The sequence below is a fragment of the Bombina bombina genome, chromosome 6 (assembly GCF_027579735.1).
Source record: "Bombina bombina isolate aBomBom1 chromosome 6, aBomBom1.pri, whole genome shotgun sequence".
NCBI lineage: Eukaryota > Metazoa > Chordata > Amphibia > Anura > Bombinatoridae > Bombina > Bombina bombina.
In genome coordinates, this window is record NC_069504.1 from 259,873,113 (window position 1) to 259,898,859 (window position 25,747).

The 25,747-nt window shown below is 38.2% G+C and overlaps 1 protein-coding gene across 6 annotated transcripts in view; it reads left to right on the forward strand.

Moving 5' to 3' along the window:
* BEST3 (bestrophin 3) overlaps positions 1–25,747 on the forward strand; it is a 212,381-nt gene that overhangs the window by 182,073 nt on the left and 4,561 nt on the right. For 5 of the 6 annotated variants that reach the window (XM_053716798.1, XM_053716800.1, XM_053716802.1 and 2 more), the window contains 2 exons: positions 566–718; positions 8,652–8,732. In XM_053716798.1, the coding sequence (XP_053572773.1) occupies positions 566–718; positions 8,652–8,732 (234 nt within the window). The remainder of the gene's footprint in view (positions 1–565; positions 719–8,651; positions 8,733–25,747) is intronic. The other variant, XM_053716799.1, reaches the window with a different exon arrangement.

Below are 25,747 nucleotides of genomic sequence, written 5' to 3' on the forward strand. Positions count from 1 at the left end.
TGCTGTGCAGTCCTACATGATGATGTCCTCCACTTGCCCCACCCACCTTCACCTCCCTGTTGTGCAGTGCTAATGCCTATTGGTGTGGAGCGGCCACCTATGCAAGCTTGTTTGAGTCTCTGTGCACTTAAAAAGAAGGTCGTTTCACTCCCTCACCTGCTCACTATACTGGGCTTTATTTGCCAGTGTGGCCCACCTGAGTTTTCCTGGTATCCCGGCGTTCCAATACAGCCCCTTTAACCTGAGGACCCACTAACCCAGGCTTTCATATGAAGGTTTGTAGCTGCTATGGGAGCTGAGATCAAGGGGATTGAAGAACTTGCCCCCATCCAGCTACACTGAGATTCTCCATTTTGCCCCCTTTGTGGCATCACCACATGCATACGTGGTGATGTCACTAGAATTTCCATGAAGCCTAGGAGTGCCACCCACTAGGCCACCAACGATCCCCGGCCTGTAGTGAGGGAGATCGTTGAAAACAGTATTTGACGAGTAGGGCTCATAATGCTCATACAGGTAGCGATGAGCAATGCAACAACAAAAATGACATGTTTTTCTCTTCCAGGTAGTGACGCTTGCTGTCTATACTTTCTTCTTTACCTGTATTATTGGACGCCAGTTTTTAGATCCTAAGCAGTCATATGCGGGACATGACTTGGATCTGTACATTCCAATATTCACTCTGTTGCAGTTCTTTTTCTATGCCGGTTGGCTTAAGGTAAATATGCATAATCAATAATATACACTTACACATATAACTCTCTTGTGAATCCTTTTTCACTTTATTCTTTTCATGGTTGGTATGTTAAGTACAATAAATTAGCATATCAGCCAAGGATGGAGAATTTCTGAATACATTAACATCATGCTTGCAGCAGTTGTTTTTCAATGGCCAAACCCCCTCCCCCCACCCCCCCCACACACAACTTTCTTTAATTTGAATAGCCAATCCAGACTTGCTACTGGAGTAGACAAGGTTAGAAACAATAAATTGTTAGCAAAACTTACATTGTTTTGCAGTATTATCTCCAAAATAAGACCAATAAGGGAGAGATATGTAGTAAGGTCAGGCTTTTGAAGTTTGTAGAATGCATTTCCTATTCTCAGAATTGGAAAATCCACAATTTTCAGAATTAAATAACACGAAAAGTGGGAAAAATAAATAATGATTACTGTATATTTTCCAAAGCTTTTTTTACTATGCATAATTTGACATTATATATATATATCACAATTTCAAAGTATTTATTGTTCCTTTAAGGGTTATGACATTTAATACAACTGCCTAGGGAAGGTGCATTAATTGTATGCAAGTAGAGAAATGAGACAGTTTATTTTTAATTTATTTAGCATTGCAAAAATAAGTATGTTAAAAAATTACCCTCTTGATAAATTACTCCAGCAACCAGGTACTAAACATGTCTGAGTTTTACAACATCTTTGTGTGGGTCTAACACGCAAATCATTTATTTATATCTTTATACAGTTGGACATTATATTAAAAATACAAATTATTAATCAAAATGTAATTTAATAATATGTAATAGCCTTATTACCAAATAGATCAGTAATATAGCCGGTATCATCAGTGCGGATCATGTTGATGCAAAATAAATATCTATACCTATATATCTAAGCCAGTGCTTTCCAAACTGTGCGTCGGGACACACTAGTGTGTCGGCAGCAGTGTGTAGGTGTATCCCTGCTTCAGCACAAATTTTTTTACATTTTTTTTTTTTTTTGGTTTCTGACTTTCCGCCTGCCTGCTACGCATATCACATGATTGATACCTTGTGGATCACAGATCATCTTAACCAATTGGCGCAGCTCAGTGGGAACAAACTATTCCCATTGGCGGCACATTGGCTCCTGACTGCACGTGTAGTCTGCTTAATTGGCTTGTGACTGCAAGTGTAGTCAGTGAGTGGGGCAGCAGTGTGTTTGTAGTGTGGGCAGTAGTCAATCAGACTCACCGAGCTCTGAGGGCGGCAGCTTAAACGCTGAGCTGAAGTCAGAAGTCAGTGGGTTTTTTTTTGCAACTAGCTCCCAGTAGTGCATTGCTGCTCCTGCTCTTGATATATGAATAGGAAGTGGAAACTTAAAAATGCTTGATGATGAAATGTGAGTGTCTTTATCTTATATTCCACCAAATATTCAGAAATTGTGTTCATCCCATCAACCTCATGCATCCCATTAAAATAGTAAGTAGCTATTAGTGATATTAAACTTTTTTTTAATTCTTGCACATACATACTGTTACTTGTAAATACATTTAGTTATTATATAATTTATGTATGTGTCCGTATCTCTTAAAACAAGTTAGTTTAACCTCCTATTTGCTAGTACAACTGAATTAATTACTGTGTCGCGAAATGATGTAGGTCTAAAAAGTGTGTCACCAACATGAAAAGTTTGGAAAGCTCTGATCTAAGCAATAGATTTGCAGGTATAGGTATACACAGATACATATAGAAATATGTATTTACAATAAAATAACATTGTCCAGTATGTGAAGAACATTGGAATGTTAAATATTTACAGTAAATACACAGTGAAGTACATTATTAAATATTATTATTAAATTATTATTTAGACACACATATATCTATCTATCTATCTATCCTTATAATACGCACACAAATTAATGTGCCCGCAATATTCTTAGCGCACCACTTGTAATCTAGCCCCTAATAAGTACATTTCCTTTGCTGACAGAGGCCCCTAGAACAACCCATCAACATTTAAGTGCAAAAACATCATATTTAAACTCAGCAGATTTTTAGCTTTGTTTACTAATCCAGTAGAACTTCTGTTTGCATTAGATATAGCAGGACTGGGTATACACATGAAAACTATATGAAACAGGTGTTTTGCCCACTTTTCATAGGGAAAGCTGCAGAGGTTTTCTCAGACCCTTAAAGGGACAGTCTACACCAGAATTTTTATTGTTTTAAAAGATAGATAATCCCTTTATTCCCCAGTTCCCAGTTTTCCATAACTAACACAGTTATAATAATATACTATTAACCTCTGTGATTATCTTGTATCTAAGCCTCTGCAAACTGCCCCTTTATTTCAGTTCTTTTGACAGACTTGCAGTCCAGCCAATCAGTGCCTGCTCCCAGATAACTTCTCGTGCACAAGCACAGTGTTATCTATATAAAATACGTGAACTAACACCCTCTAGTGGTGAAAAACAGTTAAAATGCATTCTGAAAGAGGTGAGCTTCAAGGTCTAAGAAATTAGCATTTCTTCAACTAAGAATACCAAGAGAACAAAGCAAAATTGGTGATAAAAGTAAATTGGAAAATTGTTTAAATTGACATGCTCTATCTGAATCATGAAAGTTTATTTTGGCCTAGACTGTCCCTTTAATAAAGCAAAGTAAAGAATTCTGTTGGTCTGATATTAGTTGTGTGATTTGAGCTTTTTATTAAACAAGTTTAGGTTTACTGGTATAAGACATGAATGTAGGGTTGCCAACAATTTTTTTAATAAAATACATGAGACTAAAGAATTTACAAATTTCATGTAAGAAATTGACACATTAAACAATAGACTTTATTTTACAATTTGATACAGTATGGTATAAGGAAATTCTTCATACAAATCATCTTTATTTACACAGCCCAGCTGAATACATTCAACAACTCGGCAAATAAGAAACCCAAATGTTTTTCCTTTCATGATTCAGATAGAGCGTGCAATTTTAAGGAAATGTCTAATTTACTCCTATTATCAATTTTTTTGTTCTCTTAGTATCTTTATTTGAAAAGCAGGAATGTAATCTTAGGAGCTGGCACATTTTTGGTTCAGCACACTGGATAGCACTTGCTGATTAGTGGCTACATTTAAGCTTACATTCCTGCTTTTCAAATAAAGATACCAAGAGAACAAAGACAAATTGATAATAGGAGTAAATTAGAAAGTTAAATTAAAATTGCATGCTCTATCTGAATCATGAAAGAAAAAAAATTGTGTTTCACATCCCTTTAAGTCACAGTCAGGTAGATTACGAGTTTTGCGTTACGGCTTTTAACGCTGAAAATGTTTCAATTTCAGCGTAATGGTAGTAACGCATTATTACGAGTCGTCTCGGTATAGCTATACCGCAAGCATTTTAGCTTGTAACGCAATTGTAATGCAATGTCCATTCTGCACACAAAAAAATGACGTTTTTGTGTGGGATTTTCATAGCGCCAGTATTATAGGTTGTGCGGTCTGGCTAAAATGCTTGAATTACAGCCTATACCGACACAATCCATACCATCATCTGAGAGCAGTAGTTATGAGTTTTGCGTAACAAAAATGTTTCACAAAACTCATAACTAAAATGTTAAAAAGTACACTAACACCCATAAACTACCTATTAACCCCTAAACTGCCGCCCTCCTGCATCGCAAACACTATATTAAACTTATTAACCACTAATCCTCCGCCCACCCACATCGCTACTATTAAATAAATTTATTAACCCCTAATCTGCTGCCCCCGACATCGTCAACAATATAATAAAGCTATTAACTCCTAATCCGCTGCTCCCCGACATTACCGACACTAAAATAAAGTTATTAACTCCTAAACCTCCAGCCTCCACATCGCCGCCACTAAATAAACCTATTAATCCCTAAACCCCCGGCCCCTCACATCACAAAACACTAAATTAAACTATTAACCCCAAACCTAACACCCCCCTAACTTTAAATTAAAATTACAATATAACTATATTTAATTAAATAAATAAAAACTTACCTCTGAAATAAAAACAAACCTAACATAAAACTATAAATTAACCTAACCTTACTATTCTAAAAAACTTACAAAAAATAATAAACACTAAATTACGAAAATTAAAAAACAAAAAAATTACAAAAAATAATAAACGAAATGATCAAAAATAAAAATAATTACACCTAATCTAATAGCCCTATAAAAATAAAAAGCCCCCCAAAATAAAAACACCCCCTGGCCTACAATAAACTACCAATAGCCCTTAAAAGGGCCTTTTGTAGGGCATTGCCCTAAGTTAAACAGCTTTTTTACCTGTAAAAAAAAAATACAAAGTCCCCCCCCCAACAGTAAAACCCACCACCGAACCAACCCTCCAAAATAAAAAAACCTAACTCTAAAAAAAACCTAAGCTACCCATTGCCCCTAAAGGGGCATTTGTATGGGCATTGCCCTTAAAAGGGCATTCAGCTCTTTTTCATTGCCCTTAAAAGGGCATTTAGCTCTTTTTCAAATTGCCCAAACCCTAATCTGAAAAAAACACCCAAAAAAATAAAAAAAAATAACTTACACTAACCCCAGAATATCTACTCACGGTTCCTGAAGTCCGGACATCCATCTCCATCTAGGCGGCGAGAAGTCTTCATCCAGGCGGCGACATCTTCATCCATCACAGGGGACGTCTTCTATCTTCATCCTGGTGGAGCAACGAAGGCTTGGACAATTTGAAAAAAGAGCTAAATGCCCTCTTAAGGGCAATGTCCATACAAATGCCCCTTTTGGGTGGTGGGTTTTAATGCTGGGGGGACTTTGTATTTTTTTACAGGTAAAAAGAGCTGTTTAACTTAGGGCAATGCCTTACAAAAGGTCCTTTTAAGGGCTATTGGTAGTTTATTGTAGGCTAGGGGGTGTTTTTATTTGGGGGGGCTTTTTTATTTTTATAGGGCTATTAGATTAGGTGTAATTATTTTTATTTTTGATCATTTCGTTTATTATTTTTTGTAATTTTTTTGTTTTTTAATTTTCGTAATTTAGTGTTTATTATTTTTTGTAAGTTTTTTAGAATAGTAAGGTTAGGCTAATTTATACTTTTATGTTAGGTTTGTTTTTATTTCAGAGGTAAGTTTTTATTTATTTAATTAAATATAGTTATATTGTAATTTTAATTTAAAATTAGGGGGTGTTAGGTTTGGGGTTAATAGTTTAATTTAGTGTTTTGTAATGTGAGGGGCAGCTGGTTAGTGGTTTTTATTTTTCGTAATTTAGTATTTATTTTATGTAATTTAGAGTTTTTAATTGGTAGTTTTTTTTATTTTTTTAGAATAGTTATGTTAGGTTAATTTATAGTTTAATGTTAGGTTTATTTTTATTTCACAGGTAAGTTTTTATTTATATAAATATAGTTAAATTGTAATTTTATTTTAAAGTTAGGGGGGTGTTAGCTAGGTTTAGGGGTTAATAACTTTTATTAGTATCAGCGATGTCGGGAGCAGCAGATTAGGGGTTAAAAATCTTTATTTAGGTGTCAGTGATGTCGGGCAGCAGATTAGGGGTGTTTAGACTTGGGGTTTATGTAAGGGTGTTAGGTTTAAACATAACTTTTTTCCCCCATAGACATCAATGGGGCTACGTTACAGAGATTTTTCATTCCGCGATTGCAGGTGTTAGGTTTTTTTTCTAACACTCTCTCCCAATTGATATCTATTGGGGAAAGCGTGCATGAGAACATCAAAGCAGCCCTTGGATTTTATGCGGTATGGAGCTTAACGCCACCATATCGCATGCACAAGGAGGCTTTTCAGTAACTCGTAATGGCAGCGCTATGGAAAGTGAAATAACGCAACTTTTTTGGCGTTAGTTTCACACCCTGTTTAGTGCAAGGCTCGTAATCTAGGTGATAGGGAGTAAACACATTAAACTGTCAGATACATTAAAATGATTAAGTACATAAAAGTACAAGGGTGCAATATAACATGTTTGAAATTAAGATTTTACATGTGAAAATAAGGGCGAAAGAAAGAGCAGATATACAGTATAAGAAAGCCTGGGAGACTGGAAAAATGTTTGGGCAAATAAGGGAGATTTTTGAAAATATGGGAGGATTTGCAACCTTACCTGAACGTGAATAAAAATGTTATTGTTTGGCCGGAGGAAAAAAAAAATGTTTTAACCAATTTGCGATAGACACCATATCCTATTTTTCCGTTGTGGTCTAGGGCTGTAGGAGAACTATTTCTGCATGCCTCACTGATGAGGTCAAGACTGTCAAATTAGAAAAGTCCAATAGTCATGCAAAAATCTGCTATAAATGTGCTATCTGATAAGCTGGAATACCCCTGACAAATTCATTTAGTATGGGTATGGGTTAAATTAATGCACTGAGATCCCACTGGTAAATCACATGATCATTGGATCTTCCATCTTTATTTTAATAGATTGAAATGTCCTTAAATTTTAAAACCCCACCAATAGCCACACAAGAGATGTCAAACATACTTCAAATGTTGAGCAGACACAAACCATGCCAAATGTTAGAAGAAACATTTCTTGCAACTCTATATTCTACACATCATTTTGCAAGGTTCAAATCCACTCTCTCTCTTTTTTGCTATACATTTTGTGCCTAAATTTCCTGCAGGTTTTTCTTTCTACAACTATATATGATCCATACAACTTAGTTTCCTTTCTCCTAAATCATAACCAGGTTATCCCATGAAAATCTGATACACTGATAAATCTTAAAGATGATGCATAGATTCATCTGTCCTCACCAGAAGTATTCTTCTCTCTACTAACTTGTATCACCATCTACCCATCTGGTATGTTCCTTAATCACTTAAAACATTTTGGGCTAGATTACAAGTGGATCGGTTATTATCACTCCTGTTCAAGTGTTAACTTTCATAGAAGTTAACTTTTTGTGTGCACTGGGTATTACAAATTGAAACACGATGCGCGCAAAAAGTTAGACTTCCGATATCGTGATTGTGATAACACATCCTCCCCATAGACTACCATGGAACTGTGAAGTCAAAGAAAAAAACCCTACACTTGCGTGCTAAACTGCCACAACCTCCATCGAAAAACCCCCGCTACACTACGTTATCCTGAACCCGCCACAACACCCCATCGCAAACTCCCGCTACACTACATAACCCCTAAACTGAAGCAATCCCAATTACCATAAAACCCCTACTCTATTAACACCTATACCACCAAAAACCCCATCGCAATAAACCACCTACTTTATTAACTACTAATCTGTCACAACCCCATCACAATAAACCCCCCTACTTTATTAACCCCTAACAACCCCTCAAAACCACTAACTTAAGACCACCTAAAAAAACACTATTATTGCGATGGGGGTTGTGGTGGTTTAGGGTTTAATACAGTGGGGGCTTTATTGCGATGGGGGTTGTGGTGGTTTAGGGGATAATAGAGTAGGGGGTTTATTGTGATGGGCTTGTGTCAGTTTAGGGGTTTAAAGAATAGTGAATATTTTGTGATGGGGGTTGTGGCAGTTTAAGGAATAAGTAGTATAGGAGTTAAAAAGTATTGGTAATTTTTTTAATGTAATACTTTATTTTAATGTATTTCTGTTGTGTTTAGTGCAACATTTTTTTAAACCCAAACCCTTTACTCATTCTTTTAAGTCTCGCAAAAGATTTGAGCATAAATGCAATTGGGTTCGTGCAATTGCATTTACTTTCAACTTGTAATATGAGCACAAGTTAAGACGATCATTATATTGCAATATCGCGCTCTCATTCTTGTAATCTAGCCCTTTGTAATGTAATTGTGATAGTGAGACTGTTGGTAATATATGAAATGTGATGTTTATTTTCTGTATTTCTCTATAGACTTGGTTTACATAACTACAAAATTAGACAGGATAACCTAATTCATGAATTTGTTTCAGGTTGCTGAGCAACTTATTAATCCATTTGGTGAAGATGATGATGATTTTGAAACTAACTGGTGCATAGACAGAAATATACAGGTCAGTACCCTATGTGTTATTAACAGCAGTATATTTTTTTAAGATTCTAGCTAGAAGTAGCTAATCTAGTCCAGCATTTCCAATTCGTAATTATTTGTACTGTGATATGTTTTTTTTTTATTTGACTGTAAGAGATCCCCTCTTCCTCAGGTCTATTTAGTGAATTATTAAATATTCCTTCAGACCTGAGAAAACATAATTTATGTAAGAACTTACCTGATAAATTCATTTCTTTCATATTGGCAAGAGTCCATGAGCTAGTGACGTATGGGATATACAATCCTACCAGGAGGGGCAAAGTTTCCAAAACCTCAAAATGCCTATAAATACACCCCTCACCACACCCACAATTCAGTTTAACGTATAGCCAAGTAGTGGGGTGATAAAGAAAGGAGTAAAAAGCATCAAAAAAGGAATTTGGAAATAATTGTGCTTTATACAAAAAATCATAACCACCATAAAAAGGGCGGGTCTCATGAACATGAATTTATCAGGTAAGTTCTTACATAAATTATGTTTTCTTTCATGTAATTGGCAAGAGTCCATGAGCTAGTGATGTATGGGATAGAAATACCCAAGATGTGGAACTCCACAGAAGAGTCACTATAGAGGGAGAGATAAAAATAATAACAGCCATTTTTCGCTGAAAAAATTAATCCACAACCCAAAATATAAGTTTATTCTCATAAATGAAAAGAAAAAACTTAAACATAAGCAGAGGAATTAAACTGAAACAGCTGCCTGAATAAGTTTTCTACCAAAAACTGCTTCCGAAGAAGCCAATGCATCAAACGGTAGAATTTAGTAAATGTATGCGAAGAAGACCAAGTTGCTGCTTTGCAAATCTGATCAACTGAAGCTTCATTTTTAAAAGCCCATGAAGTGGAGACTGATCTAGTAGAATGAGCTGTAATTCTCTGAGGTGGGGCCTGACCCGACTCCAAATAAGCCTGATGAATCGAAAGCTTTAACCAGGATGCCAAGGAAATGGCAGAAACTTTCTGACCTTCCCTAGGACCAGAAAAGATACCAAATAGACAATAGAGATAAAAATAATAACAGCCATTTTTCGCTGAAAAAATTAATCCACAACCCAAAATATAAGTTTATTCTCATAAATGAAAAGAAAAAACTTAAACATAAGCAGAGGAATTAAACTGAAACAGCTGCCTGAATAACTTTTCTACCAAAAACTGCTTCCGAAGAAGCCAATGCATCAAACGGTAGAATTTAGTAAATGTATGCGAAGAAGACCAAGTTGCTGCTTTGCAAATCTGATCAACTGAAGCTTCATTTTTAAAAGCCCATGAAGTGGAGACTGATCTAGTAGAATGAGCTGTAATACTCTGAGGTGGGGCCTGACCCGACTCCAAATAAGCCTGATGAATCGAAAGCTTTAACCAGGATGCCAAGGAAATGGCAGAAACTTTCTGACCTTCCCTAGGACCAGAAAAGATACCAAATAGACAAGAAGTCTTTCTGAAATCTTTAGTAGCTTCAACATAATATTTCAAAGCTCTGACAACATCCAAAGAATGTAAGGATCTTTCCAAAGAATTCTTAGGATTAGGACACAAAGAAAGAACAACAATTTCTCTATTAATGTTGTTAGAATTTACAACCTTAGCTAGAAATTTAAATGAAGTCTGCAAAACTGCCTTATCCTGATGGGAAATCAAAAAAGATTCACAAGAAAGAGCAGATAATTCAGAAACTCTTCTAGCAGAAGACATGGCCAAAAGGAACAACACTTTCCAAGAAAGTAGTTTAATATCCAAAGAATGCATAGGCTCAAATGGAGGAGCCTGTAAAGCCTTCAAAACCAAATTAAGACTCCAAGGAGGAGAGATTGATTTAATGACAGACTTGATACAGACCAAAGCCTGCACAAAACAGTGAATATCAGGAAGCTTAGCAAACTTTCTGTGAAATAAAACAGAAAGAGTAGAGATTTGTCCCATCAAGGAACTTGCAGACAAACCTTTATCCAAACCATCCTGAAGAAACTGTAAAATTCTAGGAATTCTAAAAGAATGCCAGGAAAATTTATGAGAAGAACACCATAAAATATGTCTTCCAAACTCGATAATAAATCTTCCTAGAAACAGATTTACGAGCCTGTAACATAGTATTAATCACTGAATCAGAGAAACCTCTATGACTAAGCACTAGGCGTTCAATTTCCATACCTTCAAATTTAAGGATTTGAGATCCTAATGGAAAAAGTGACCTTGAGACAGAAGGTCTGGTCTTAAAGGAAGTGGCCAATGTTGGCAACTGGACATCCGAACAAGATCTGCATGCCAAAACCTTTGAGGCCATTTGGAGCTACCAGCAACACAAACGATTGTTCCATGATAATCTTGGAGATCACTCTTGAAAGAAGAACTAGAGGCGGGAAGATATAAGCAGGTTGGTAACACCAAGGAACTGCTAACGCATCCACTGCCTCCGCCTGAGCATCCCTGGACCTGGACAGGTATCTGGGAGTTTCTTGTTTAGATGGGAAGCCATCAGATCTATTTCTGGAAGACCCCATATCTGAACAATTTGAGAAAACACATCTGGATGGAGCGACCAATCCCCAGGATGTAAAGTCTGACGGATGAGATAATCCACTTCCCAATTGTCTACACTTGGGATATGAACCACAGAAATTAGACAGGAGCTGGATTCTGCCCAATAAAGTATCCAAGATACTTCTTTCATAGCTTGGGGACTGCAAGTCCCACCCTGATGATTGACATATGCCACAGTTGTGATATTGTCACAGCAGATGATTCTAGGGTGTGAGGCTTGTGATTATCTTAATTTTCATGATCTTGCCTTGGAAACTTCTATAGATGAGTATTTTCTTAAAATCACTCATGGAGGTTTCAGACCTAAGTCCATTTTCTATCCGACTAGAGAGAGAGGACCCTTTCTGGAAGCATTCCATCGTAGAATTGAGGAGGAACTTATTAAGCTCTCTACTGAGAGTCGCTACCCTCGTCCTAACCTTACTGCAGCACAGTCATTAGCCCTAGAAACTTTAAAGAAAAGGGATAACATTATAATCAAGCAAGCTGATAAGGGGGGCTGTGTAGTGGTGCAGGATAAGACAGCTTACATACAAGAAGTTATGAGACAACTCAGTGACACTGAGGTTTATCAGGTCTTGGCATATAATCCTACTGTTGAGTTTGGGAGACGCTTGGTATCAATTATTGATGATGGTCTCGATCTGGGGATCCTTGATCAGGATACGGTGGATTTTCTTTATGTGACGAGTCCCATTACACCAATCTTCCATCACCTCCCCAAGGTACACAAGTCCCTTGAGGAGGTGAAGGGAAGACCTATTGTGGCAGGTATCGTTTCCCTATTCGAGAACATGTCTACCTGGGTTGAGTCTCTACTTCAACCTATAGTTTATAAACTTCCCTCTTATTTGAGGGATACCAAGCACCTCCTAAACTGCGTGGAACAAATAGTGTGGAATGAGCAAACAGAATGGTTAACGGTTGATGTGGTTAGCTTGTATTTTGCCATCCCGCATTCTTGTGGCCTAGAGGCCATTTCAAACATGTTGGATAAGTTTAGTAACTATGATGAGGCTCTTAAAAAGTTTTTGTTACAAACACTTGATTTTCTCCTCTCTCACAATTTCTCCCAATTTGATGGAGTTTTCTATCTCCAGAGGTGTGGCACAGCCATGGGGGCAAAGTTTGCCCCAGCCTACTCCAACCTGTTTATGGGTTGGTGGGAGGTGTGCCACGTCTTTGGAGAGAGAAACCCATTTCAATCTGATATATTGATGTACAAAAGATAAAGATGTACAACCTCCTGTTCATTTAGAAGGGGGGTCGTCAGAGGATTAGTGATTTTGTCCACTATCTGAACAATAACAACATCAATCTTCAGTTTACTTATGAATGTGATCGACTTTTGATACCTTATTTGGATCTCCTCTTGATAGGGGACACTGACACTTGCAGTGTTAAAACAACTTTGTATGGTAAGCCGATTGCTACCAATGCTGTACTTCATGGCCGGAGCAACCACCCCAAATATACGGGGTTTGGAGTTGCCAAAGGCCAGTTCATCTGTGTGAAAAGGAATTGCATGGATGAACAAGACTTTGAGAAAGAAAGTTCGCTACTGATGAATAATCTGTTAGAGAGAGGTTATAAAAAGAAAGTGCTCAATCGTGCAGAGGTTGGTCGCATGGACAGAAAACAGCTTTTAGCCTAAACAAACATGAGGACACAGAGGGGAAATAGTTTCAATTCCTCTAGACCTACATTCATTACTACATATAGTGCCCAATTTGACGATATCTGTGATATTGTGAAGAAGCATCTTTCAATCCTTACAGCAGAAGACAGCCTTAAAGATTTTGTATCACAAGGCTGTAACTTTGTACCAAGGAGAGGCTGTACTCTTGGTAATACATTGTCTCCAAGTTTGTTACGCCAGTCTCCCACCATGAGAAACAGCTGGTTGGAAGTCAAAGGGCATCATAAATGCCATTTTAGCAACTGTATATCATGTGGTTTTACCCAAATTTCACGTAACTTTCAGTCATATGCCACTCAGAAGGTTTTTGATCTTGAATCTTATACCAATTGTCAATCAACGTTTGTGATCTACTTGGTGGATTGCACTCAGTGCAAAAAACAGTATGTTGGGTGTAGTACCCGTGAGGGTAGGAGTAGGATCAGAGAGCACCTTAAAAACATTGAAAATGGCACTGAGTGCTCGGATTTGGTTAGGCACTTCATACATATACACGATAAAGCGGTTGCTACTTTCAAATGGCAGGTGATTGATCATATCAGACCCTCCAATCGTGGAGTAGATCGAACAGCTAAACTGCTATATAAAGAAGCCTTCTGGATTTTCAAGTTGCAGACTAGAAGACCAAGGGGCTTCAATATAGATGGTGACATCATCAATTGTTGGTGCCACCATCATTAACTTGACTCTTTAGATGTTTTTTACTGTAATTTAGGGTGCCTTTTTGGCATCCTATTAATACATCTGTAAGAGCTCCTATTCTATTTGAATATCTGCCTTGTCAATATGGTTGGCAGGCCATTCCATATCTGTTTATTATCTTACCATATTGCATTGAGGAGAGTGTCCTCTTTTATCCCCCTCGGCCAATAATTAATGCCAGGCCATAGGGTGTTAGACATTAACTAAGTTAATCTGTCCAGGTTGTCTCTGAGTAGACTAAGCCCAAATGATTAGTATTCCTAGGATGTATTTCTCAAGTTACATCTACCTATACCCATTTAAGTGTTCAGTTATGTGCATAAATACATGTTTTTTTTAACATACTACATATTCTCACTAATCAGTGCTGGCTACATTAAAGGGTTTACTGTTTGCCCATTATCATACCTCTAATATCAATTTTGATTCTCATATCTGCTTTTCTATAATGACTTTACATTAGACATAAGATAATGGTAACCATACAGGGTGTTCACCTATATATATTTTTATTTGTTGTTGGGTCACCATCATCATCTATTCTGATTACTTAAAAGATGATCGTAGTCATTTAATATTATATCCGCCTACTATCCAGGCCAGTGTCCTCCCATATCCTTTGGCTAATAACTTATGTTAGGCCTCTAGGGTTTATATGTTAGCTCCTTTTTAGAAGCAAGAGGTCCTGTGCTGTAGCAAGGTTGAATTATAGATAAGATTTAACAGTATGTATATGAGGTCATATTTGTGGTTTATGAACAGTTTATTAGATTAGACTTGATCCTTGGTGTATATTCCCTAGATAAAAAACATAATTTGCCTATGATGTTTCATGGAATTAACAATAATGAGTGATTATAACTGTTCAAACTATACACGAAGTTAAGCATTTTAATAGACAAGGAAATCCCAGGATATCTTTAGGAAGTTATTCATATTAGCACATATCTAAGGGTTTAGACTTGTATAAAAATATGTATGGTCTTTTATATACTATATCCTAATGTATAAGTGCTAGTTATGTTGTCTGGGTTAACCGTTTGCTCATTTCCACACTATAATATTAGTATTAAGGTTGATGTTTACATTTGCTTCTTATCAAGCTTTTGTATCAGCTTTCAGTACCTTAAATTTAATTTTAATGTGATATTATCTAAATGCATTAACTGACATGTAGATTAGTACTTTATTAGAAATGAGTTCTGTTAACTTTGAGATTAAATTTTGTTTATTATTATTTATTTTTTATTTTTTCATTCATTTAATCTCTTGACCATGCATAACTGTAAATATCCATGTCTGATTGTCGACTTTGTTTCTCATAATTGGCCATGTCCCTTTAAATATGCAATCTATGGGGTTGCTTACACCTGGGGGCTAAGGTGTATTTAAGGAGCTTAGAAACTTCAATTTGTAAGTCCATGAATAAGGCAGAGGACTGCCGAAACGCGTAGGACCTGTTATTCTATCCTAGATTGCTAGGGCTACAAGCTTTGATGCTGTTTTACATTTTCTCCAATAAAGAACTTTTATGAATCTTTACGCCTTGAGGCTTGCTGGGTTTTCTTGCTGTTCTATTGTGATATTGTCTGTCTGAAAACAAATGAACGGTTCTCTCTTCAACAGAGGCCACAGCTGAAGAGCCCTGAAAATAGCAAGGAGTTCTAAAATATTGATTGGTAACCTCGCCTCTTGAGATTTCTAAACCCCTTGTGCTGTCAGAGATCCCCAGACAGCTCCCCAACCTGAAAGACTTGCATCTGTTGTGATCACAATCCAGGTTGGACGAACAAAAGAGGCTCCTTGAACTATACGATGGTGATCTAACCACCAAGTCAGAGAGAGTCGAACATTGGGATTTAAGGATATTAATTGTGTTATTATTGTGATATTTTTGTATAATCCCTGCACCATTGGTTCAGCATACAAAGCTGGAGAGGTCTCATATGAAAACAAGCAAAGGGGATTGCGTCCGATGCTGCAGTCATGAGACATAAAACTTCCATCCACATAGCTACTGAAGGGAATGATTGAGACTGAAGGTTCCGACAAACTGAACCCAATTTTAGTCGTCTCTTGTCTGTTAGAGACAGAGTCATGGACACTGAATCTATCTGGAAACCTAAAAAGGTGACCCTTGTCTGAGGAATCAAAGAACTTTTTGGTAAATTGATCCTCCAACCATGTCTTTGAAGTAACAACACTAGTTGATTCATGTGAGTTTCTGCAGAATGTAAAGACTGAGCTAGTACCAAGATATTGTCCAAATAAGGAAACACCGCAATACCCCGTTCTCTGATTACAGAGAGTAGGGCACCGAGAACCTTTGAAAAAATTCTTGGAGCTGTCACTAGGCCAAATGGAAGAGTGACAAATTGGTAATGCTTGTCTAGAAAAGAGAATCTCAGAAACTGATAGTGGTCTGGATGAATCTGAATATGAAGATATGCATCCTGTAAGTCTATCGTGGACATATAATGACCTTGATGAACATAAGGCAGAATAGTCCTTATAGTTACCATTTTGAAAGTTGGTACTCTTACAAAACGATTTAAAATTTTCAGATCCAGAACTGGCCTGAAAGAATTTTCTTTCTTTGGGACAATGAATAGTTTTGAATAAAACCCCAGACCCTGTTCCTGAAACGGAACTGGTATGATAACCCATGAAAGCTCCAGGTCATAAGCACACTTCAGAAAAGCCTGAGCATTTACTGCATTTGCAGGGATGCATGAGAGAAAAAAATCTTCTCACAGGGGGTCTTACTCTGAATCCTATTCGGTACCCTTGAGAGACAACTCTGAATCCATTGATTTTGGACAGAATCTGCCCAAATGCTTTGGAAGAATCTTAATCTGCCCCCTACCAGCTGAGCTGGAATGAGGGCCACACCTTCATGCAGACTTGGGGGCTGGCTTTGGTTTCTTTGATTTATTCCAACTTGAAGAAGGTTTCCAATTGGAACCAGATTTGGGGGAAGGATTGGGTTTCTGTTCCTTATTTTGTCGAAAGAAACAAAAACGGTTAGAAGTTTTAGATTTACCCTTAGGTCTTTTATCCTGAGGTAAAAAATCTCCCTTCCCCCAGTGACAGTTGAAATAATTGACTCCAACTGAGAACCAAATAAATTATTACCTTGGAAAGAAAGAGATAGTAATCTAGATTTAGATACCATGTCAGCATTCTAATATTTAAACCACAAAGCTCTTCTAGCTATAATAGCTAAAGACATATATTTAACATCAATTTTGATGATATAAAAAATGGCATCACAGATAAAATGATTAGCATGTTGAAGCAAGTGAACAATGCTAGACAAATCAGGATCTGTTACTTGTTGCGCTAAACTTTCCAACCAAAAGGTTGATGCAGCTGCAACATCAGCCATAGAAATAGCAGGCCTGAGAAGATAGCCAGAATATAAATAAGCGTTCCTTAGATAAGATTCAAGTTTCCTATCTAAGGGGTCCTTAAAGGAAGTACTATCTTCCATAGGAATAGTAGTAAGTTTTGCAAGAGTAGAAATAACCCCATCAACTCTGGGGATCTTTTCCCAAAACTCCAAACTAACTGCTGGCAAAGGATACAATTTTTTAAACCTTAAAGAAGGCATAATAGAAGTACCAGGCCTATTCCATTCCTTAGAAATCATATCAGAAATAGCATCAGGAACTGGAAAAAACCTCTGTAGTAACACCAGGAGGTTTATAAACAGAGTTTAAATGTTTACTAGTTTTAACTTCAAGAGGACTAGTTTCCTCAATATCCAATGTAATCAACATCTCTTTTAACAAGAAATGAATATACTCCATTTTAAATAAATAAGTAGATTTGTCAGTGTCAATATCTGAGGTAGGATCTTCTGAGTCAGATAGATCCTCATCAGAGGAGGATAATTCAGTATGTTGTTGGTAATTTGAAAATTCACCAACTTTATGAGAAGTTTTTAAAGACCTTTCACGTTTATTAGAATGCGGGATAGCAGGCAAAGCCTTCTGAATCGCATCAGTAAAAAAATATTTTATATTCACAGGGATATCATGTACATTAGATGTTGAAGGAACAACAGGCATTGTACTATTACTGATGGATACATTCTCTGCATGTAAAAGCTTATCATGACAACTATTACATACCACAGCTGGAGATATAATCTCCACAAATTTACAACAGATACACTTAGCTTTGGTAGAACTGTTATCAGGCAGCAGGGTTCCAACAGTGGTTTCTGAGACAGGATCAGATTGAGACATCTTGCAAATGTAAGAGAAAAAAACAACATATAAAGCAAAATTATCAATTTTCTTATATGGCAGTTTCAGGAATGGGGAAAAAATGCAAAAAGCATAGCCCTCTGACATAGAAAAAGGCAAGAGGCATATAGTAATGGGGTTTTAAATAATGAAATTATTTGGCGCCAAGTATGACGCACAACGCAAACTGAAATTTTTTTTTGGTGCTAACAACATCCGGAAATTGACACACTCGCGTCATTGCAGATGCACCTTGTACAAGGAACTCTAAGTTGACGCCGGAAATGACGAACTTGCGTCACCGGACGTACCTTTGCACCCAAAAAATTCTCGCACCAAGAATGACGCAATAAATATCAGCATTTTGCGCCTCGCGAGCCTAGTTTTGCCTGCGAAAATATAGTGAAAAAGTAGTCATTTTGAAAAAAAGACTAAACCCCAGGTAAGAGAAATATTTTCCTAAATATGTTTTTTCCCAAATATGAAACTGAATAGTCTGCAAAAGGAAATATACATAAACCTGACTCATGGCAAATATAAGTACAATACATATATTTAGAACTTTATATTAATACATAAAGTGCCAAACCATATCTGAGAGTGTCTTAAGTAATAAAAACATACTTACCGAAAGACACCCATCCACATATAGCAGATAGCCAAACCAGTACTGAAACAGTTATCAGTAGAGGTAATGGAATAAGAGAGTATATCGTCGATCTGAATAAGGGAGGTAGGAGATGAATCTCTACGACCGATAACAGAGAACCTATGAAATAGATATCCTGCGAGGAAAACCATTGCATTCAATACTCCCTTCACATCCCTCTGACATTCACTGTACTCTGAGAGGAATTGGGCTTCAAAATGCTGAGAAGCACATATCAATGTAGAAATCTAGCACAAACTTACTTCACCACCTCCATAGGAGGCAAAGTTTGTAAAACTGAATTGTGGGTGTGGTGAGGGGGTGTATTTATAGGCATTTTGGGGTTTGGGAAACTTTGCCCCTCCTGGAAGGATTGTATACTCCATACGTCACTAGCTCATGGACTCTTGCCAATTACATGAAAGAAACTTCTTTGAATATTTGTCATAATATGGATATGTTAGTCCTATATAAAGATATCCCTGTATAATACACCTCATGATGTTACAAAAGACCGTTCTTTCAGTGTCCGTGTATTGAACGCTAATACTACACTTTTACACTGACACAGAAAGTGTGTAGGCAAACGTTTTCATACATACACCTTGACTGACATACTCAATGATTCACACTAAAAAATTTTAGGAAATCTCCTGTAGAAGACAGAAGAAGAGAGGCGCCACAATAGAGCAATATCATCTGAAACAAACAGGCAACAGAAGAAAGAGCACCCCAACCATTTCAGTAGTGCTACTCACAGGAGCGGCGACACAGCCAGAGTGCTAGACACAGCAGATCGGGACAATAATGAGTCGCCCGACAGACACGCTAAAGCGTCAAATGCGTCAACCTGTGCAGCGGTTGCTGGTTTCCTTGGCGGATCTCTGTCAGTGTAGGATTTGGCTGATTGGTGATCACTTGGGCCGGCTGATCTTCCCTGACGACATCGGTGACGCATTTGATGATCTAGCGTGTCTGTCGGGCAACTCATTATAGTCCCAATCTGCTGTGTCTGGCACTCTGGCTGTGCCGACGCTCCTGTGAGTAGAACTACTGAAAGGGGTGGGGGGCTCTTTCTTCTGCTGCCTGTTTGTTTTAGACGACATTGCTCTATTGTGGTGCCTCTCTTTTGTATTCTACAGAAGATTGCATCACGTCTATTTGCATTGGGAGTGCTGCTGCACCACCTGAGGACTCATTCACACTTCACACAAGCGCACCTCATTAGGGCTATTTGCTCTACTGACACTAAAATTTGTAAACATTTTCATCAGCGTGGAAACGTTCTGACACCCAGATTGTAGACTGAGCTTTGTTAATGCAAGAAGAAGAATTTAGGGGAGACAAATAAATTTTTTAGTTGCAGGAAAGGGGAAAAAAGTTCCATGTAGATCAAAGCACAAGTGTGTAACTCCAGAGGCAATGCAGTATTTATTTATTTCTTTTTAAAGGGCCAGATTAAAAGTGGAGCGTAAAATATCACTTACGCAAGCGCGATATTTGTGCTCCACTCAGTAATACCAGCGCAAGCAAATGTGCATTGTCCAACCTGATTGTTTTTCACCTTGTGGGACATGATCAGTGACTTACATAAGCATGAATGGACCAGGGAGCTGGGTGACTGCAGTTGTAGTGTAGGAGCTTTTCCAGGGGATCACAATGTGACCTACATACTAATGATGTGTATGATGCATTTGTGGGAATGTTTTTTTATCTCTCTGATAAGTCAGTCTTGTATTTTAACAACAAATAAAGGCCTAGATTTGGAGTTTGGCGGTAGCCGTGAAAACCAGCGTTAGAGGCTCCTAACGCTGGTTTTAGGCTACCGCCGGTATTTGGAGTCAGTCAAAAAAGGGTCTAACGCTCACTTTTCAGCCGCGACTTTTCCATACCGCAGATCCCCTTACGTCAATTGCGTATCCTATCTTTTCAATGGGATCTTTCTAACTCCGGTATTTAGAGTCGTGTCTGAAGTGAGCGTTACAAATCTAACGACAAAACTCCAGCCGCAGAAAAAAGTCAGTAGTTAAGAGCTTTCTGGGCTAACGCCGGTTCATAAAGCTCTTAACTACTGTGCTCTAAAGTACACTAACACCCATAAACTACCTATGTACCCCTACCTAAACCGAGGTCCCCCCACATCGCCGCCACTCGCTTAAATTTTTTTAACCCCTAATCTGCCGACCGCCACCTACGTTATACTTATGTACCCCTAATCTGCTGCCCCTAACACCGCCGACCCCTATATTATATTTATTAACCCCTAACCTGCCCCCCACAACGTCGTCGCCAGCTACCTACAATAATTAACCCCTAATCTGCCGTCCGCACGCCGCCGCCACCTACATTATAGCTATGTACCCCTAATCTGCTGCCCCTAACACCGCCGACCCCTATATTATATTAATTAACCCCTAATCTGCCCCCCTCAACGTCCCCTCCACCTGCCTACACTTATTAACCCCTAATCTGCCGAGCGGACCGCACCGCTACTATAATAAAGTTATTAACCCCTAATCCGCCTCACTAACCCTATAATAAATAGTATTAACCCCTAATCTGCCCTCCCTAACATCGCCGACACCTAACTTCAAACATTAACCCCTAATCTGCCGACTGGAGCTCACCGCTATTCTAATAAATGTATTAACCCCTAAAGCTAAGTCTAACCCTAACACTAACACCCCCCTAAATTAAATATAATTTAAATCTAACGAAATTAATGAACTCTTATTAAATAAATTATTCCTATTTAAAGCTAAATACTTACCTGTAAAATAAATCCTAATATAGCTACAATATAAATTATAATTATATTATAGCTATTTTAGGATTAATATTTATTTTACAGGTAACTTTGTATTTATTTTAACCAGGTACAATAGCTATTAAATAGTTAAGAACTATTTAATAGCTAAAATAGTTAAAATAATTACAAAATTACCTGTAAAATAAATCCTAACCTAAGTTACAATTAAACCTAACACTACACTATCAATAAATTAATTAAATACAATACCTACAAATAACTACAATGAAATAAACTAACTAAAGTACAAAAAATAAAAAAGAACTGTTACAAAAAATAAAAAATATTTACAAACATAAGAAAAATATTACAACAATGTTAAACTAATTACACCTACTCTAAGCCCCCTAATAAAATAACAAAGCCCCCAAAATAAAAAATGCCCTACCCTATTCTAAATTACAAAAGTTCAAAGCTCTTTTACCTTACCAGCCCTGAACAGGGCCCTTTGCGGGGCATGCCCCAAAGAATTCAGCTCTTTTGCCTGTAAAAAAAACATACACTACCCCCCCCAACATTACAACCCACCACCCACATACCCCTAATCTAACCCAAACCCCCCTTAAATAAACCTAACACTAAGCCCCTGAAGATCTTCCTACCTTATCTTCACCTCACCGGGTATCACTGATCGGTCCTGGCTCCAAAATCTTCATCTAAGCCCAAGCGGGGGCTAGACATCCATCATCCGATGGCTGAAGAAGTCCAGAAGAGGCTCCAAAGTCTTCATCCTATCCGGGAAGAAGAGTAGATCCGGACCGGCAACCATCATCTTCCAAGCGGCATCTTCTATTTTCATCCGATGAGGACCGGCTCCATCTTGAAGACCTCCACCGCGGACCCATCTTCATCCTCCGACGTCCAACTGAAGAATGACGGTTCCTTTAAGGGACGTCATCCAAGATGGCGTCCCTCGAATTCCGATTGGCTGATAGGATTCTATCAGCCAATCGGAATTAAGGTAGGAAAATTCTGCTCGGATCAGCCAATCAGATTGAGCTCGCATTCTATTGGCTGATCGGAACAGCCAATAGAATGCGAGCTCAATCTGATTGGCTGATTGGATCAGCCAATCGGATTGAACTTGATTCTGATTGGCTGATTCCATCAGCCAATCAGAATTTTCCTACCTTAATTCCGATTGGCTGATAGAATCCTATCAGCCAATCGGAATTCAAGGGACGCCATCTTGGATGACGTCCCTTAAAGGAACCGTCATTCTTCAGTTGGACGTCGGAGGATGAAGATGGGTCCGCGGTGGAGGTCTTCAAGATGGAGCCGGTCCTCATCGGATGAAGATAGAAGATGCCGCTTGGAAGATGATGGTTGCTGGTCCGGATCTACTCTTCTTCCTGGATAGGATGAAGACTTTGGAGCCTCTTCTGGACTTCTTCAGCCGTCGGATGATGGATGTCTAGCCCCCGCTTGGGCTTAGATGAAGATTTTGGAGCCAGGACCGATCGGTGATACCCGGTGAGGTGAAGATAAGGTAGGAAGATCTTCAGGGGCTTAGTGTTAGGTTTATTTAAGGGGGGTTTGGGTTAGATTAGGGGTATGTGGGTGGTGGGTTGTAATGTTGGGGGGGGGGTAGTGTATGTTTTTTTTTACAGGCAAAAGAGCTGAATTCTTTGGGGCATGCCCCGCAAAGGGCCCTGTTCAGGGCTGGTAAGGTAAAAGAGCTTTGAACTTTTGTAATTTAGAATAGGGTAGGGCATTTTTTATTTTGGGGGGCTTTTTTATTTTATTAGGGGGCTTAGAGTAGGTGTAATTAGTTTAACATTGCTGTAATATTTTTCTTATGTTTGTAAATATTTTTTATTTTTTGTAACTTAGTTCTTTTTTATTTTTTGTACTTTAGTTAGTTTATTTCATTGTAGTTATTTGTAGGTATTGTATTTAATTAATTTATTGATAGTGTAGTGTTAGGTTTAATTGTAGGTAATTATAGGTATTTTATTTAATTAATTTATTGATAGTGTAGTGTTAGGTTTAATTGTAACTTAGGTTAGAATTTATTTTACAGGTAATTTTGTAATTATTTTAACTATTTTAGCTATTAAATAGTTCTTAACTATTTAATAGCTATTGTACCTGGTTAAAATAAATACAAAGTTACCTGTAAAATAAATATTAATCCTAAAATAGCTATAATATAATTATAATTTATATTGTAGCTATATTAGGATTTATTTTACAGGTAAGTATTTAGCTTTAAATAGGAATAATTTATTTAATAAGAATTAATTAATTTTGTTAGATTTAAATTATATTTAATTTAGGGGGGTGTTAGTGTTAGGGTTAGACTTAGCTTTAGGGGTTAATACATTTATTAGAATAGCGGTGAGCTCCAGTCAGCAGATTAGGGGTTAATGTTTGAAGTTAGGTGTCGGCGATGTTAGGGAGGGCAGATTAGGGGTTAATACTATTTATTATAGGGTTAGTGAGGCGGATTAGGGGTTAATAACTTTATTATAATAGCGGTGCGGTCCGCTCGGCAGATTAGGGGTTAATAAGTGTAGGCAGGTGGAGGCGACGTTGTGGGGGGCAGATTAGGGGTTAATAAATATAATATAGGGGTCGGCGGTGTTAGGGGCAGCAGATTAGGGGTACATAGGGATAATGTAAGTAGCGGCGGTTTACGGAGCGGCAGATTAGGGGTTAATAATAATATGCAGGGGTCAGCGATAGCGGGGGCAGCAGATTAGGGGTTAAAAAGTGTAAGGTTAGGGGTGTTTAGACTCGGGGTACATGTTAGAGTGTTAGGTGCAGACGTAGGAAGTGTTTCCCCATAGCAAACAATGGGGCTGCGTTAGGAGCTGAACGCAGCTTTTTTTCAGGTGTTAGGGATTTTTTCAGCTCAAACAGCCCCATTGTTTCCTATGGGGGAATCGTGCACGAGCACGTTTTTGAGGCTGGCCGCGTCCGTAAGCAACTCTGGTATCGAGAGTTGAAGTTGCGTTAAATATGCTCTACGCTCCTTTTTTGGAGCCTAACGCAGCCATTCTGTGGACTCTCAATACCAGAGTTATTTTAAAGGTGCGGCCAGAAAAAAGCCAGCGTTAGCTACGCGGGTCGTTACCGACAAAACTCTAAATCTAGCCGAAAGTGTCTCATAAATACAGGGAGTGCAGAATTATTAGGCAAATTAGTATTTTGACCACATCATCCTCTTTATGCATGTTGTCTTACTCCAAGCTGTATAGGCTCGAAAGCCTACTACCAATTAAGCATATTAGGTGATGTGCATCTCTGTAATGAGAAGGGGTGTGGTCTAATGACATCAACACCCTATATCAGGTGTGCATAATTATTAGGCAACTTCCTTTCCTTTGGCAAAATGGGTCAAAAGAAGGACTTGACAGGCTCAGAAAAGTCAAAAATAGTGAGATATCTTGCAGAGGGATGCAGCACTCTTAAAATTGCAAAGCTTCTGAAGCGTGATCATCGAACAATCAAGCGTTTCATTAAAAATAGTCAACAGGGTCGCAAGAAGCGTGTGGAAAAACCAAGGCGCAAAATAACTGCCCATGAACTGAGAAAAGTCAAGCGTGTAGCTGCCAAGATGCCACTTGCCACCAGTTTGGCCATATTTCAGAGCTGCAACATCACTGGAGTGCCCAAAAGCACAAGGTGTGCAATAATCAGAGACATGGCCAAGGTAAGAAAGGCTGAAAGACGACCACCACTGAACAAGACACACAAGCTGAAACGTCAAGACTGGGCCAAGAAATATCTCAAGACTGATTTTTCTAAGGTTTTATGGACTGATGAAATGAGAGTGAGTCTTGATGGGCCAGATGGATGGGCCCGTGGCTGGATTGGTAAAGGGCAGAGAGCTCCAGTCCGACTCAGACGCCAGCAAGGTGGAGGTGGAGTACTGGTTTGGGCTGGTATCATCAAAGATGAGCTTGTGGGGCCATTTCGGGTTGAGGATGGAGTCAAGCTCAACTCCCAGTCCTACTGCCAGTTTCTGGAAGACACCTTCTTCAAGCAGTGGTACAGGAAGAAGTGTGCATCCTTCAAGAAAAACATGATTTTCATGCAGGACAATGCTCCATCACACGCGTCCAAGTACTCCACAGCGTGGCTGGCAAGAAAGGGTATAAAAGAAGAAAATCTAATGACATGGCCTCCTTGTTCACCTGATCTGAACCCCATTGAGAACCTGTGGTCCATCATCAAATGTTAGATTTACAAGGAGGGAAAAAAGTACACCTCTCTGAACAGTGTCTGGGAGGCAGTGGTTGCTGCTGCTCGCAATGTTGATGGTGAACAGATCAAAACACTGACAGAATCCATGGATGGCAGGCTTTTGAGTGTCCTT